Genomic DNA, 18232 nt, shown 5'->3' on the forward strand with positions numbered 1-18232 from the left:
TTAGTAGAGACGGGGTTTCACCATGTTGGTCAGGCTGGTCTCAAACTCCTGACCCTGTGATCTGCCCTCCTCGGCCTCCCAAAGTGCTGGGATTACAGGCGTAAGCCACTGTGCCCGGGACAGTAAAAATACTTTTAAGCCCTGATTTTTAAGTAGTAATAAAATTTTTAGAATAATATATAATTGTAAAGGAAACCATACTTTGATGATAAAAATAGTCCAAATAGTATACGTATCAGGGTGACATTAAAAATTGTATCAGACAAAATAGAATTTAAGCCAAAAACTATAAAAAAGAGGCAAAGGACAAAATGACAAAAGGGCCAATTCATTCAGAGGGTGTAACAATTGTAAATATATATGCACTCAACATCAAAGCATCTTAATAAAGGATCTGAAGGAGAGATAGACTGTAATATAGTATTGCAGGAGATACTGAAGGAGGCTTCAATACCCCACTTTCAACAATGGACAGATCATTCAGACATATTAACAAGGAAACACTGAACTTTAACACTTTAGACCAAATGTACCTAACAGACTTAAGCAAAACATTCAATCCAACAGCAATAGAGTACACATTCTTCTGGAGCACATATGAACCATTCTCCAGAATCTAACATGCTGGGGCACAAAACAAGCTTCAGCGAATTTAAGAAGACTGAAATCTTCTTGATTTCTGTCAATTCAATTACATTTTAGTCCATTTCAAAATTCTGAAAATTCTACTTGAAATCATATTTTTCGGACCACAATTATGAAACGAGAAGTCAAAACGAGAACTTCAGAAAATTCATAAGTATATGGAAATTAAACAACATGCTCTTGAATGCATGAACCACCAATGAGTCAATGAAGAAATTAAAAGGGAACTTAAAAAATATGTTGAGGCAAGGCTGGGTGTGGTGGTTCATGCCTGTAATCCCAATGCTTTGGGAGGTTGAGGTGGGAGGATGGCCCGTGGCCAGAAGTTCAAGACCAGCCTGCACAACATGGTGAGACTCTGTCCCTATCAAAACAAAAAAAAAAAAGAAAGAAAGAAAAAAGAAAAAATTAAATAGAAGGAAAAAAAAGTTGAGCCCCACTTTTTTTATTAAAATAAATTGCAGATGGATTCAAGTTGGATGAAGAATGTAAACCTGAAACATAAAATTTTAAGAACATTTAAAAAAAAGTGAAAGAATTATATAATCATAGAATAAGGAAGTTCTTTGTAACTATGCAATAATATGCAAAAGCCATAAAAGATAAAGCATAATTAAAACAATTTCTGCAAGTCTGTATTATACGCTACTGCTTATTTTAAAAAATCTGTACATACTGTAAAAATATATGGAAATATATATATATAGACGAGTGCTGGAAAGATATATATAATACTGTCAAAAAGTACTGCCTCTGGGAAAAGAGACTGGAGACTTAGATTGAAACTGCATTGTGTTTAATTATCTATTTCAAAAATGTGAATAAAACACCTTTTCATTGTCTGCTCCCAATTAAAAGCTTAAATAATCGAGACTTCACCATTAAAAAATGTTCCTTGGAAGAAACATCTAATATAAACATCTGAATAAGAAATAATATACATAACACAAACTTCCTGGTACAATGCCTAGCATACAAGAGGTGCTTGAATTATAATAGGTAGCTATTATTTATCAATGTCTTCCTATAACACAAGTAATTATTTTGAAATGTGTGCTTAGAATTTTCAAAGTTGGGAATTCTATACATGGTATCACTATACACTCTAAAATATCCTATTTTCCAAAAATAATTTCAGTTGGACAACATTCAATTAATTGAAACTTTAAATAACTGTCATTTAGGCGCTTCAATATCTGATCATATTCCCTTTGCACTTAAAACTGCAGGCCAACTGCACAGCCTTCTAATTCCTGAACACACCCATGCTTTGCTACATACCTTTGAAGATACTGTTTCTTCTGCTGAGAGAACTTTACTCCATCTCCGCCTACTGAAATCATTCCTCCTAGTGAGGCCAGTTAAAAATCCCACCTATTCACAAAGCTCTCTGCAAAGTATGTGGAGAGGTTTATTACATATACACACACAAGAAGGTAACACAAGATATAAAAAGCTACAAAGACAGAATGATCAACTTAAAAAGTTATTTATTAAACAAGTTAAACACAACTAAAAGTATATTTAGAGAACCAATATTCAAGTATTTTTGTCAAACTTTCTAACGATAAGGGAAATGATAAAAATGGAACAGATATAAAAATATTCTTAAACAAGTATTAAAGCATATGGAAAATTCAGAAATAAAAATAAAAACACACTACCATACAATGAAATCAAAACGTTTCATATGTGTTTTAAAATGCTTATGGTATGAGAGCCAAATTGTCTATTTCTATGTTAATAAACAATATATAAGGTCACCTTTTTAAAGGTATACTTTGTGTCCCACAGAAATAATTTTGGAAAAAGTAAATGTTGGGTGTGTAAATTGTCCAAATTTAGCAAAACATATTTTACATATGAATATTTTCATTCATACTTACTGGAAAACAAAACAACTTATAATTTAAACATCTTGATTTGAAAACAATTTTGGATTTGATAGTTCTGCTAAATTCCAACATCATAACCGCCGAATGTGTTATCAAAAGATAGTTATTCAAAATTTTTTTAAAAAAGAATTGCTTCCCCAAATCTCAGTATTTCAGAGCAAAAGGAAAAATAACATACTCTTTGTACATAAATTCTGATGCTTAGTTTCTATGGTTAATACAAAAATGGTGCAATAAGGAAGAGCCCTGTAGAAAAGCCTCTGTCTTTTCAGTAGTTCCAAATGGTGTTATACAATATTTCACTGGAGATAGTGGTTGCACCACGGATTTGGCAGTTGCTTCTGTGTAAATCATACTTTGCCCCATAACATCCACCAAAGGCTTTCAAACATAATTGACTCTGGCAGTACACATGGAGAGCATGATGCGAATGGGGACTGCCAGTGGATATGAGGGCTTTTATGAAAAGGAGTTTGCTCTGTGTGTGTGTTTTGAGGAAGAAACAGCGGAAGAAATAGTCTATCCAGAACTACAAAACACATTTTCCTAATTAGATCCCAACTGTATAAATAATGTAAATCAAATGCTTAGAACTTAAATGAATTCAGAATTTCTGTAGGAGAGGCAAATCCTTTCCCCCCTCCCTTTTATCATTCATCAGAGAGGACAAAGCTTTAGTTACATACATTCTTCTGGACATGGAAGGAAAGGTCTCTTTGTCCCCTTCTCAGTCTGAAAGGGAAGGAGAACGAATAGACCTGCCACTGGCAGGGCTGGAGAAAGTGAAAGGCTCCTTGTCCTTCTCTTTACTGTCATGCTTATGCTTGTGTTTGTGCTTATGTTTGTGCTTCTTCTTCTTTTTCTTGTGCTCATGGTGATGGTGGTGATGGTGGTCACTGTGTTTGGAGGCTGTAGATTCCTTAGTAAAGACTGAGAGTGGAGCGCTTGCCACTGGATGCATACCCATCTCCAAAGGTGATTGTTCTTTACCTTCAAGATTAAAAATACCCAAATGAATTCCTGTTGATAATAGGGAAAGCCAGAATAAAGAAGGAGGAAGGTGATGACAGTATGTAAAGAGGGATTCCTAAATTTTTATCACTTCTATTAGGAATGAGAGAAGTATCTAAATAAGACATGTAATTAGTTACACACAGTTTTTCAGCATTGTGGCCAGGAAGTTGAATATATAGTCCCTTATAGTCTACCGATTCAGCCATATACCAGTGTGTTACCAAATAATCTTTTAAAAATTAATATTTTCTAAGTATTATGAAAAAACAATATTACACATGGTGTTACAGGTTAAGACTCACACTGGGGCTGGGCGCGGTGGCTCACTCCTGTAATCCTGGTACTTTGGGAGGCCAAGGTGGGTGGATCACTTGAGGTCAGGAGTTCAAAACCAGCCTGGCCAATGTGGTGAAATTCCATCTTTACCAAAAATACAAAAATTAGCCAGGTATGGTGGCGGGCGCCTGTAATCCCAGGTACTCGAGAGGCTGAGGTAGGAGAATCACGTGAACCTGGGAGGCCAAGGTTGCAGTGAGCTGAGATCATGCCACTGCACTCCAGCCTGGGTGATAGAGTGAGATTCCATCTTAATAAACAAACAAACAACAAACGACCAACACTGGTCAATGAAAACATAACTCATTCAACTACATTTCTGCTCTAAGGTATTGGGGAGGGGGAGATGACAATACAGTTGACCCTTGATCAACATGGGTTTGAACTGCATGAGCCCATTTATATGTGGACTTTTTTTGTTTTTAACCAAACGCAGATTGAAAATACAGATTTGAAGGATGCAAACCTGCGTATAGATAGAAAAGCTGGTTTCTCATATGGGCCGAATGCAGGGCTTGAGTATGCATGGATTTTCGTACACCGGGGAGGGGTCTTGGAACTAATCCCCCCTGCAAGGGATGACTCTATTTTCTTTGTGCCATCTGGAGAACAACTGATATACACATAAACATGATATTCTAGCTACTGATAATGGTATCTCAGTGAAAATCAAACATTTGTATAGCTCCTTAAGACAATTTCTAGGGATAGACAACATGAACTCTAAGAAGATTCAGAACACACAGCTTAAGAAACCCAGAAAAGGTGGGGAGTCTATAAAGGGAACATCTGTCTCTCTACACAGATGAGAGTAGTGTCAGTACAAAGAAAGAAACAGAATTAGCAGGCCCATACTCTAGACTAGGTTGTCCTGTTAGCCTTTAGCTATACTTCATCTCTCTGGGCCTAGTTTATCATCTAAAAATCTAGATCAAATGTCCTCAAAGGTTCTCTACAGTTTTAACATTCTATCAGTCTAGGAATCTATAATAGTAGTTCTCCAACTCTAGTGTACAGATTTGCTTTCTCCTCCAGACCCACAGGCCTATAATCCTTGGGCCATACTCTGAGAAACAAATCTCTATTACTATAGGTTAATGGCATTGCTTTACATGCAGCCAACTTAAGCCCAAGATTCATCTCAGATTCCCTCGCTTCCAGAGCTACCTGGTTACCAAATCTTGTTGATTCTCATAAGTATCTCTTAAATCCACCCCCCATCCTAATCCAGTCTGCAACTGTATTAATTCAGACCACCTCACCTCATCGGGGTTATACTAGTATTATAGGTACTTGGTACTAGTCTCCTCCTAGTCACTAAGGTTTCTCTGCCTGAATTATCTCATGGGTTAAGTGTCTAATGTATATGTAGTTCACAGCAGTGGTTCTCAGATCACCAGGGGTGATTCTGCCCCCAAAGGGACAAAATTGGCAATTGGCAATGTTCAGAGATATTTTGTTACTGACCTCCTACGAGTAGAGGCCAGAGATGCTGGCAAACATCTTAAAATGCACAACACACCCCTATACCTCCAACAAAGAATTATGCCTAAAATGTCAACAGTGTCCAGGCTGGGAAACCCTGCTGCATCATGGTCTTCCTAAACAAAGCTGCTTTTTATCTGCTTAAAAACCCAGTTGGTTCTACTGACAGGACAAAAGACAAACTCCTTGGACTTCAGTGCAGGAATTTCTGAAAATAAATATTATATATATTAATCCAAACTAGCTTAAAAAAAAAAAAAAAGACTTTTCACTAAAATAGATTTCCATGTAGTTTCTTTTTTTAAAAAAGTAAATTTCTCAGCACTAATTTTGATCCAAACCTGCCCCCAAATCATGGTTTTCACCAAAACAGATATCACCACAGAAGCTTTCTAAAAATTACATTGCAGTACTAATTTTACTTATTGACAGTTCATAATCTGTCCTGAAGTTACCTTTCCAGCCTCCCATTCTTCCTTTCTATATACTACTCTAGGCTAAACCTTTCATAACACTGTGTATTTCTAAATGCTATTCCCTATGCTTGGGATGTCCTTCTTTCCTTATTCCTTGTTTAACTGATATACTCATTTAACAAACATCAGAAACTAATTGGAACTGGGGAAAATATGGATAAACTAGACAGATATCAGCCCTCCTCCCTCCTAGGAGATTGCAGACTAGCAAATAAGAAATAAATTGAGTAAGTGAACCTGAGTAAATAAAAAGGCAAAACATAAAGTGGAACAGGAGCACAATAGGAGACCTAAATTAGTTGGGGGAAGAGGGGATCAGAGAGGCAAAGTTCTCCAGGAAAGTAATGGTTAAGCTGCAACCTAAAGGAAGAGATAACGAAACAAAGAACATTTTAGTCTCTTCAATAATTTAAAACCTAACTCAAATGTTTCTTTGAAAGATTTTCTTCAAATTTCCCAAAGGAACTGGTTCCTTCATGTTTCCACAGCATAATACAGATAAGGGAATTAAGTCAAAGAGAGATTTAAGTAATTTGCCCAAGGTGGTACTGGCGGGTCTGAGCTACAAATCTGAAGAGCCTGACTCCAGGGTCTTAATCTTAACCACGATGCTACAGTGTCCATCTACACAAACATGGACTGCTGTATTTCTGTTGTCCTTGAGTCTCTTCCATTAAACTGATAGCCTCTTGAGGACAGGAAGTCTGTCTTTTTCATCTTTGTGTCCCAACATATAGCACAGTTTCTCTCATTCCCTAGCACGCCCCCTTAACAAAGCTTGTTAAATGAATGAATGAATTAATATAACAGAATTATACTGTTGTGTTTCTTTTTAAATGTCAAGTGAGCTTAGTCCCACTAAATACAACCTGAAGGTCACTGATTTTGAGGAGAGAAGAATAATGCACAAAAACTATTAGAGTTCATCCATTAAAGTGGTATTTGACTCCTGTACTTCCTCTGTGTTAGGCACTGCTCTAATATTTTAGAACATGTGAACAAATTATTATTCATATTTTAGTATCCTCAAATTCTATTTCTTATACTAATGATCTTTGTAATAAAGCCAAAACTAATACTAAAGTAAAAGCTAAATATCTTATTTATATATAGAGGCAAGTTTGGGGAACTATATCTTCTGTAATAATTGGCACCCAGATATTCTTTAAAAGAACAAAAATATTGAGAGATTATCTGATTTAGTTTCAGCCATATATGCTACCATATTTTAATTCGGATTTTAATACATAAATTGCATGAATATGTTCCTGATTCTATAAATATGGGAAAATAGGCCAACACCTAACAGAATACACAGGTGGGTGATAAGAAGTAATAAGAAGCTTTAAAGTCTCATGAACAAATTCCTTTAGCTTCCATCTCATTATTTAATCATTCTATATCAACAGACTTTGCAGCTTTCTCGTTGGCTGTCTGCACTCTTGGGAGCTTGAGGTTCTCTTCTGCATTTCAGAGAAGAGAGAAGTTTTATCATTTAATCCTAAATACCTACCAAACTACTTGGATTGCAGAAAGCCAATCATTATGTTGGAACCTGTACTTCTCAGTTGCCTAATGGGCAAATGAGCATTTGTAGGTATAATCTTTCCAAAGAATACTTAAAACCACTTCAAAAGTGAATCCAATTTTTTTGTCTAGACAGTGGCCTTACACTTTGCATCAAAGAAATATTGGTAATAAATCTTGCATTTCTCTTGAGATACATGAAGTCTACTAAGAAGACAATGGATTAGTTAGCACCAAGGACAAAGGAGTTAGAAACCAGGGCTCCTAGGACAAATGGCTAATCTCAGGTCTATGGCAGAATATTTACAAGATGAGCTTGAAACACAGGGTGTAACTGCAAAGAAGTTAAAGTCTTGTCAAATGAATTCAGTCCAAAGATGGAACAAACTGAATATGATAAGGACAATAATTGCGACAGACTGAAAATGACTGATCAGCATTGGAGATTGCTAGTCAATAACTCATTATTTTGAAAATTATTAAATACATAGAATAATTAAGCTTTGTTTTCCTATAGACTTATACCACTGGGTAATAGTAAACGAGGAGAAATTTAGCTTTACAGAAGTAATCCAGCTTATAAATAAAAATGAAAGTATAAATTGAAATATCACTATCTTGCAACTTAATGAATTAAGGAATCTAGGTTGAACATCTATAGTGGTTAACCTCAAAGAGTCAACCAGACATTGTATGCTTCCAGACTAAAGAACACACACCCTTTATAAACCTGAATCCAATAAGAATTCTAGATACAACTACAAATTGACAGAAACTAGAGAACTTAACATGCTAATTATACCATGGGTATAAAATTAATAAAATACAGACTTGAAAAGTACAGAATAAAACCTAGTTTCTTTAACAAATACATGGCAAGAGAGGAAAAGAAAAGAGGTATGAGTTGGAAACATTAGAATAAAAAGTACAGAACAAAACCCTGGCTTCTTTAACAAATACATTGTAAGGGAGGAAAAGAAAAGAGGTATGAACTAGAAATGTTAGATTAAAAAAGATACAAAGGCTGTATCAGCCAACTGGAATGTGGACCTTATGTGGACACTGATTTAAACAAATAAATTGTAAAAAATAAAAATAAATAATGGCATTTAGAGTCAACTGAAATTTAAACAGTGACTGGATATTTAATGACATAAAAGAATTAGTACTTTTTTTAGGTATAACATTACTGTGGTTATGACTTTTTAAAGTGCTACCTCTTAGAGATACATACTAAATAATTTATGAATAAAATTATATGATATTTGGGATTCACTTCAAAATATTCAGAAGGGTAGAAATGGGTAAGATTAAATAAGACTGACCATGAACCAATTATTGTTGAAGCTGAGTAATATATACAGGGGCCTCATTACACTTGTCTGACTACTTTACAGTTCTCTATAATAAAGCTTTTTTCTTTTTCTTTCCTTTCTTTTTTTTGGAGACAGAGTCTCGCTCTGTCGCCCAGGCTGGAGTGCAGTGGCATGCTTTCAGCTCACTGCAACCTCCGCCTCCCAGAGATTCTCCTGCCTCAGCCTCCCGAGTAGCTGGGATTACAGGTGCGTACCACCACGCCCGGCTAATTTTTGTATTTTTAGTAGAAGCGGGATTTCACCATGTTGGTCAGGCTGGTCTTGAACTCCTGACCTCAAATGATCCACCTACCTTGGCCTCCCAAAGTGCGGGAATTACAGGCATGAGCCACTGCGCCTGGCCCAAAGCTTTTTTTTAAAGGAGAAATTAAAGCAATCTGGCAATACCATGAAAGTGTTACATGCTTATATTCCTTTAGAAAGTTTTCTAGAAATTTAATCCCATTAATATGCTCATGCATATGTGAAAAGACACATATACAAATATATTAATTGGCAGTAATAGGAGAACAAATGATCTGTGCTACCCTATCATCACCAACAACCTTTAGCTCTTAAGTTTTCATTTATACTATTTACTATAATTGTATACTATATACTATAATTGTATGTAGTATAAGTATATATATTATATATACAATTGTATATATAGTATGTTTTATTTATTCCCTCTCTATATAGAGAATATATGTTTATATATTCTTTTACTCTCTCTATATATGTACATATATATGTTTTGCTTATTATCTATCTTTCCTAAATAATGTTTACCAGGTCTAATCTAAGGTGGTAAGAAAGTGTAATTTCCTTATAATTAGATTTGGGACACACAAAAGTTTACTTTCACAGGAGCATAATGACGTCGTCTATAGAACTCTATCAAGACAATACATATATTACCATCCCTTGATACAAACATTTACACACATAATTTCACATATCCTTTCAGGGGTTTACAAGACGCCTGCTAACTTGTCCATCCACAGGCACCACTCATCTTTAGGCTAATGAAAGTCCTTTTACTAAGGTGAAATACACATAACTCTTCTAAATAGCAAATACATCAGAGAAAGGAGATACATTTAGTTCACAATAAAAAAATTTTTCCTATTTCATGTTATATGGAAAGAACAAAAGAGATGTTCAGAGTTGTATTGTTCTACTAATGTAAAATCTTTCCTGGAGACCAAATAAAACGCACCATGGATAAGGGTTAGCTGCAGTCGAGTTAACAAATGTAAAACAAACAGAAAGAGGTACTTAATGTAAGTCTAATGTGGAAGCTTTTCAGCCCATGTGATGAAAGTGCTGATAGGAAACCGTAAATAATCTGCTAATTCCAGTAAATTCATTCACCTTAGGTATACATTTAGATTTAACACAAAACCTGCAGTTTTCATTAGGAAAGGTGTAAGTTCTGTTCTTCAGATTGTTTAGATCACTGTAAAAAAATGTAGAATTATATCATTATAATTTAAGGATAAAAAAATCAAAGTCTGTTTTTCATATTAGTTTCAAAAGAAAGACCTCTAGGGCAAGCTCTCACGCTTTAAAAAAAGTTGTGTTTTTTTTTTTTTAATTAAAAAATTTACCAGAATTGTGTTCTTCTGACTTATGCAAGAAGGCATTACATAATACTGCAGCCCTAGCGAGGCAGCTGCAGAAACTCTCTGCTTCCTTCCCACAAAAACCACTAGGGAATTCCCTTGCTCCTTGTTCCCCTTGCCTGGCCTCTCCTCTCCAGCACTGCAATCCCTACAGCAACCTGGCAGACAGTCCAGTCACCTCAGGCTCTGCAGTAGTAGACAGGGGGCTGCTGTGGTGAGAAGGGAGAGAATATTGTATGTTCATCCCTAAAACCATGGGAACCATAATGGCCATTTCTCTGTATCCCCTTCCTTACCTCAGGAAAAGGAAAATAAATAATAAAGTAATGAAGGAAAATACTCTTGCCATTTCTCCCTTCTCATCCCAATGGCTTAATCTAATACCCACATATGATCCTGCCCTAAAATATTCTACTATCAAATGCAAGGAAAGGGAAAACTGGGGAAGCAAGGTTAAAAAGTAAACCATAACGTGTCCTCTACTTAACAGTTTCCGTCTCTTCTTTAAACCCACATTCTTTTTCTATCCCTCCTAGACAAGGTCTGTAACACATTCCAGTTCTCAATTATCATCTGGCTCCTTGGCTCTAAGGGGGCCATCTAGGACTTCATCTCAACTCACAAATAATAAATAAAATTAAAATTAAATTAAATTAAATTAAAATAAAATAAAAAGCAGAGGCTGGAAACTCAAAAGCCTTTGCCTGAGGAACAGCATAAATGAGTAAACAGACTACTGGGTGCAGCATAAGAGATGAAAATGCCTTACTAAAAGGGCCTCTCACTCTTTTTCAAGAAAAGCTATAAATCCAGAATTTCTTTTTTCTTTGTTTCCCGAATGTCTTCCATCAGAGTAAAAGGAAATCCATATTTTTATGTGTAACCTCTTTATTTTTAGTTATCTAGTTAAAAAACTTTTGTGAGACTTACAGGAAGATGCCTCAGCTTGATGAACTGCATATGGGCCAAAAAACCTCATTTGTGACCTCTAATCTAGAATCCCTAGAGACTGAAGAGAGGTCACAGCTTCCCTCACCAGTGCTGTCTCCCTCCTAAACCCGCAACTCTCAACTCCAAGAAAGGGCAACTCTCAATCCCAAGAAAGGCGGCTGCCATGGTAAGAGATCTTCAGCTCCTGCTGGGAGGCAGGAAGAGAAGAAATTCCTTTTTCACTGTCATTTTGACTTGACTTGGGTTAGGCTAAAGTTGTGCTTCCCATATGCCAAAAGTTGGAGCTCTGAGTGAATCTTCTCACAGAAAGGTCAATACACACAAGGGCTAGGTTTGATATTTGTATTCCTGATGTATGGTAGGAGTTGTAAGGTTTTTGTCCGGCTATTTTGGGAAAGTTATTTAACAAATACAACAATATTGCCAGGCCTGGTGGCTCATGCCTGTGATCCTAGCACTTTGGGAGGCTGAGGCTGGTGATCACTTGAGGCCAGTGGTTTGAGACTAGCCTAGCCAATATAGTGAAATCCTGTCTCTACTAAAAAAAAAAAAAAAAAAAAAAAAAAATTAGCCGCGTGTGGTGATGCACGCCTGTAATCCCAGCTACTCAGGAAGCTGAGGCATGAGAATCACTTGAACCCAGGAGGCAGAGGTTGCAGTGAGCCAAGATCACATCACTGCATTCCAGCCTAGGTGATAGAGCAAGATTGTCTCAAAAAAAAAAAAAAAAAGAAAAGAAAGAAAAGAAAAAACTACAGAAAAACTGCATTCAAAATTCTAAAATAAATATATTTACAAATAAACCTTCAAAACACTGTTATTTGTAAAATGAAGGTTTTCTACATTCTTATAATATCACTGTTGAATTTTAAGACTTGCTCAGTGGCCTCAGAGTACTGAATAGCAAAAGCACATTTAAAGGAAATTATAGTCACATTAAAGAATATATTCAAAGTTATGATTACTAGATCAGTCCATCTAACTGGTATACATTTTTGCCTCATGCCAAGAGAGGACCCTACACTAATAGCAGCCAAAATTAAAATGTTAATGCATTCCTGTTCCCCACCATTAGGGCTGTGTTTCTTTCTCCCCAGTCTTCCCATATGATGTCATGAGAACTAAAAGCCTATAAAGAAAGACCTGAAAAAAAGTGAAAATGTATTTTTAAAAGCAATAAGGAACAATGATAAAAAAGGCACACTGGTGGGCACAAAAAAAGTGTTCAGATTTGCTTCTACATAGGTTAATGTGCCACACTGCTAAGAAAAACCAAACGTATTCTGACTCTTTTTGGAACAGAAATTGATTAGACTCTTGGAAATTCAGAGAGAATTTTTTCTTTTAAAGGTAAGCAGAAGCATCCTCCTCAAACTATGTCAAGGAGTTTGAAATTCTCTAAGCTTTATAATATTTAAAAATGTAGAAAATTCTTTACATCTAGTACAATTTCAATAAGCATAATGATAATAAAGCAAAATTACACCAAAACCAAAACCAAAACCAAAAGAATACAAAAATTCTGGAAGGGCCAAGAAATATGAAAATTCACTCATTAAAGTAAGGGCTAAAGTCCCCAGCTGATTTCCTTCTGAAACATATTTTGGGTGAATCTATTCCAATAAATGCACAGAACACACAAAGAACGGTAAGTAATCAACAGTCTGGGGGGTCTCAACATCAAAACAGTTTAACGTGCTGCTTTTGCTTGAAGTCCCCTATTAATAACAGTTGATTCATAAAATCAAAGCAATAAACAGCACTCTTTAAAATATTAGATAAAAACATAATTTATATAACCAAAATCCATCAACTGGAATATAATCAGAAGTTCACAGACTATAAAGTCTGTCTACTTCTGGAAAAACTATTCTTTAAAAATGATTTTGTTTACGTATCTTGTTTTTTCACTCCCTGTTCCTTCAGATTTTGAGGACTGAATCTTTGTTTCACGGTAGTTCATCTGCATCAAATGTTTGCACTTCATTTGGATTATAATCCTTTCTTTGTAAGTGATGAAACAGAATAAGCAGAAAACAATGTGAAACAGAATAGGTAACAAACACATCTGAATTAAATTACGTTTCACAAACTTAAGCCCAATTACTGTGAAATGATATAAGGGAATATAGCATCAAGTCTTCATGAATGAATCACCAATTATATGAGTGGGGCATAAGTGGTTGATTTTTTATTTCATGCCTTTATATCTTTTTTATAAAGGTACAAATTAAATGGTTTCTATTGAAGTTGACATTTGTCATAATATTCTTAGAAAAAGCATGGCAAAGAAAGAGCAAAATGTTCATAATAATTAAATGGCATTATCTTTTAAATTATCTTTAAATGGCATATGGGGGATTTTTTTTTTCTCACTTAATTTTCTGTTATTTCCAAGTTTTCTATAATAGGAATACATTACTTTTGAAAAAGAAAAGTCTATTTTAAAATAGTCTTTAAAGTTAGATAATATAAGCTCAATGTATTACAAAAAAAGCCAAATCCTAAGATCTGTAATTTTAAAGGGTTTTTTAAAGTTGATGAAGTAACTCTATTACATTTATAGATTTGTTCTTCAACAAAATAATATTAATTCTGATTAATTATTTTTACCTGTTCCCTTCCGTGCAAGTTCCAAACTCCACTGGGGTTTTGTGGTGGGTGTGCTGTCACAGCCTGTTGAGTGCTGGGGTATTAAAGCAGATCGGGAGCTAGCTGGCCGATACTTCGAGAGCCCTAAAATGCCAAACGAGAAAAAAAGAGGGATTGATTTCTTTGTTTCCCAAAAGAAAAAAAAGGCTGACGGGTTTTTATAAACTAGCCTTAAAGACAGAAACAGTTCATCCACAGTAAAATTCTAACAGTTGAAAGAATACTAGCTGGGTAGAGTGGCTCACACCTTTAATGGCAATGCTTTGGGAGGCTGAGGAGGGAGGATCGCTTGAGGCCAGGAGTTCAAGACCAGCCTAGCCATCACAGTGAGACCACATCTCTACTACAGAAAATAAATAAATAAATAAAATCAGCCAGGTATGGTGGCATGTACCTGTGGTCCTAGTTACTTGGGAGGCTGAAGTGGGAGGATGTATTGAGCCCAGGAGTTCGAGGTTGGAGTGAGCTATGATCATGTCACTGTAATCTAGCCTGGGCCACAGAGTGCGACTCTGTGTCTTTAGAAGAAAAAAAGAAAACTATTTTAAAACTACTAAAAATCTCATTTAATTTAATCCTTTGTCATGGTTCCTGTAAGCTTAAGTCTGAGGAGAATAAGCATTCAAGAGAGGCAATAAGCTTGAATGACTTGCTGAACATATAAATTAAACCCTGTATTCCGGGGCAGGAACCATTTCATATTTTTTATTATTTATGTGGAACTCTGTATAGAGTAGTTTGCCCAGCCCCCCAAATTTTGGTAACAAATACCATTATAAAATTTACTCAACAAATAGATCCAAGATAGTTTAGGGACTATAGAAGACATTTAAAACAGAAAATGGTCTAATTGCGTAATGTGAACAGCACTGTAGTGGAATCTGGAGATTGAGGTTTTGATTTCAAACTTATCAAAAAAATCAGAAATACATTCTGAGTAAGATATTTTATCTCTTTATGTCTTAAATCCTTCACTTGTCACATTCCTTCACTTGTCCTAAGATTTAGCCCTTAGTTGGCCACTACCTGGGTATGTCATCCAGGGCAAGTCACTTAGCATCTCTCTACTTGTCTACTTAAATGGACAGAATAGATAAAATAACTGTTAAGCTTCAACTATAAAACCCAAAGAATTCATGACCTATCAGTCTTCAAATGTATCTTAGATTCATGTCCTACCTGCAGCAAGTTCTCAAATTCTAGTAGCTCATCTTAGATTACTAGATAATGAAAAAATAATTTAGGTCTCATAAATAAAATTAAAACAAAAAGCCAAATAAAAAGCAAAGCAACAGGAGTAATAAAGTCTTTAGCACAAATGTAACATGTTAAAAACGAAAGAGAAAAAAAATCTCATTCATATGTAAACATCCTAAAATACAACAACCATGGGCAATGAAAAAGATTTCCAAACAAAAAAATAGAAACATTTCCCAGAAAAAAAGAGACAAACAGTCATACCCATAATAGAAGAAATGCATTAAAAAGTAAACCTGGAAGGGCGCGGTGGCTCACGCCTATAATCCCCACAATTCGGGAGGCCAAAGCAGGCGAATCACTTGAGGTCAGGAGTTTGAGTCCAGCCTGGCCAACATGGCAAAAGCCCGTCTCTACTAAAAATACAAAAATTAGCCGGGCATGGTGGTGCGCCCCTGTAGTCCCAGCTACTTGGGAGGCTGAGGCAAGAGAATCACTTGAACCCGGAAGGCAAAGGCTGCAGTCAGCAGAGACGGCACTACTGCACTCTAGCCTGGGCGACAGAGTGAGACTCCATCTTAAAAAACAAAAACAAAAAACCCCCAAAAAACAAAAACAGTAAACATGAGTTATTTTACAGTTACTCTAAAAGTTCTGAATTATTACACTGATGACAAGTGCTATGACAGATAATGATCATAAAGAAAATTAATGAATTACAATTTATATACCAATAAGAATTTTAGAAACACAATGCTGAGTAAAAAAAAGCAAGTCATGTTATACCATTTCTTAAAAAATTCAAAAAACAAGTGCAACTAAACATACAGGATCACATACCTATGTGGAACACTATAAAGAAAAGCAACAGAATGAAATTAAGGAAAAAGAAAAAAAAAGAAAATGTGAGATAGTAGTTACTTGTAGTGGAAAGGCAGAACAGGACCAGGGATAAAGCAGATAGGAAACATCCGTGCATGATATATTGTGTACATGTTAACTTGGGTGGCACGTACGCAAATATTTGTATGTCGTAACTTTAATCAAAGGCTTTTATTTCTTAAAAATTAGAAAAAGCTTATGATATGAACTGGTATAATCTCTCAAAAAACATGGCAATAAGTATCAAGAGCTATGAAAATCTAAAGACATGTATCTCACAATATAGCTAACATTAATCTTTTCACTAATAATACATTTTGGGGAATTTATCCAAGAAACATAATTTAAGAAAAAGATAAAGTGCAGAATTACCAACAATATATAAAAATGAAAAACAACCTAATGCCTATCAACAAGGAAATGACAAGGTAAATTTTAATATATTGACTCTCTATGTTGTCTTAGGTAGTTTTTTTTTTTTTTTTTTTGAGATGGAGTCTCGCTCTGTTGCCCAGGCTGGAGTGCAGTGGCACGATTTTGGCTCACTGCAACCTCTGCCCCTCCAGGTTTAAGCAATTCTCTGCCTCAGCCTCCGGAGTAGCTGGGATTACAGGTGCATGCCACCACGCCCGGCTAATTTTTTTGTATTTTTAGTAGAGATGGGGTTTCACCATCTTGGCCAGGCTGGTCTTGAACTCCTGACCTCGTGATCCACCTGCCTCGGCCTCCCAAAGTGCTGGGATTACAGGCGTGAGCCACCATGTGCGGCCCTTAGGTAGTATTTTCAAAAGAAAACATGATGCTTTTTGAATGACCTATGAAAATGACTGACATAATATTATATGAGATAGGCAGGCAAAAAGAGAAAGTGGTGCTACAAGCAGCATTAACTGCAGTTAAAAAAAATTAATCTAACTATGGTTACATAAAGTCAAGTCTACAACATACACACATAAAAAAGAAATCAGAGCTACTAGAAAGAATCTGAATGATGGATTTTATACAAGCAAATACTTAAAAAAGACCAAAATAAAACAGCCAAAAGAAGCACTTTTTCTATTTGTTATTTTGCTAATTTATGTTACAACCTGATACAATTTAATATTTTAAGCTGGCTAATTTTAAACTTTATATTTGTTCATTTGAAAATAAAGTAACACACATTAAAAAACTGGTATCAATCAATGTCTCCATCTCCTCAATGATTGCAGAATACTAATCTTACCTGGAGTTGACGGCCTTTCAAGCATGTTTAAATGATGGGAAATGAAGGCCTGGCTATCATGAACAGTATCCATATCAATCTCCTCCTCATCTTGAGAACTTGAAAACTAAAACACACACACACATAAAACAGAGGAACAAAAGAACCATTACATCACGTTATGTTTGGATCTTAGCTCTTAGGAAAAGTAGCAGAGAGGCCATAGGATATACCCCCATATAATCTTAAAGTAAAAAGTAGTTTCTTTCTTCAAAGATATTAAGAGAAAGAAAAGATTATGTGGTCCAGCCTCCAATTAGAAATTACTGGAAATGTAATAGCAACTAAAATCTACTCCTATTTTGTGGGAAAAAGTGATGAGTTGTGGTGAAACGTGCACACATAGTTCCTCCCCCAAATAGAGAAGAATTATGCGATAATGTAAGTTAAATGCTTGGTTCGAATGTCTCAGAAGGACATTTGAGTTTTATAATGCAGTCTGTCGCATGTGTTCCTGCTAAGGAAAAACCACTGCAAGTATTCAAAAAGATTTACAAGAAGGTGAATATCCTACACTGTTAATACAGGTTTAACCTGTATTTCTTACTCTGATTTTGAGTTTGACTTTACTGCTATCCTCATTCTTCTCCAGTATTTGACCAGGTTCTAGTGGGAACCCCAGTGGTGTATCAGACTTCCTCTTCACTCCCTGCTGATGAGCTGATATATTACATGATGCTTCCTTGGCAAGGTGATCATCTTCCTGCGGCAATATTCAAGATCAAAATTAGATTTCTGAAAACGAGTAGCTCATATTACAGCTGAAAACTAATAGCTATAGCAACCATGCAGATTAGAGCATGCCCAGTGGCTAGAAATTATCAGCAATGGGCTTAAAATAAATGTAATCTTTTCTTGTCTGTTGGTCTTTTTTAGGGGGAGAAGGGAGGTATTTAAGTGAACTTTCAGAGCTTTCCCCAAAGAA

At 35.6% G+C, this 18232-nt stretch overlaps 1 protein-coding gene across 1 annotated transcript in view; it reads right to left on the minus strand.

Moving 5' to 3' along the window:
- Positions 1–2115: 2115 nt before the first annotated feature.
- TAF2 (TAF2 RNA polymerase II, TATA box binding protein (TBP)-associated factor, 150kDa) overlaps positions 2116–18232 on the minus strand; it is a 104282-nt gene continuing 88165 nt past the window's right edge. The window contains 3 exon segments of the mRNA XM_011973021.1: positions 2116–3530; positions 13926–14048; positions 17269–17374. Coding sequence (XP_011828411.1) covers positions 3268–3530; positions 13926–14048; positions 17269–17374 — 492 coding nt within the window. The 3' untranslated portion in view covers positions 2116–3267.

This window comes from Mandrillus leucophaeus, unplaced genomic scaffold, assembly GCF_000951045.1.
Source record: "Mandrillus leucophaeus isolate KB7577 unplaced genomic scaffold, Mleu.le_1.0 Scaffold133, whole genome shotgun sequence".
NCBI lineage: Eukaryota > Metazoa > Chordata > Mammalia > Primates > Cercopithecidae > Mandrillus > Mandrillus leucophaeus.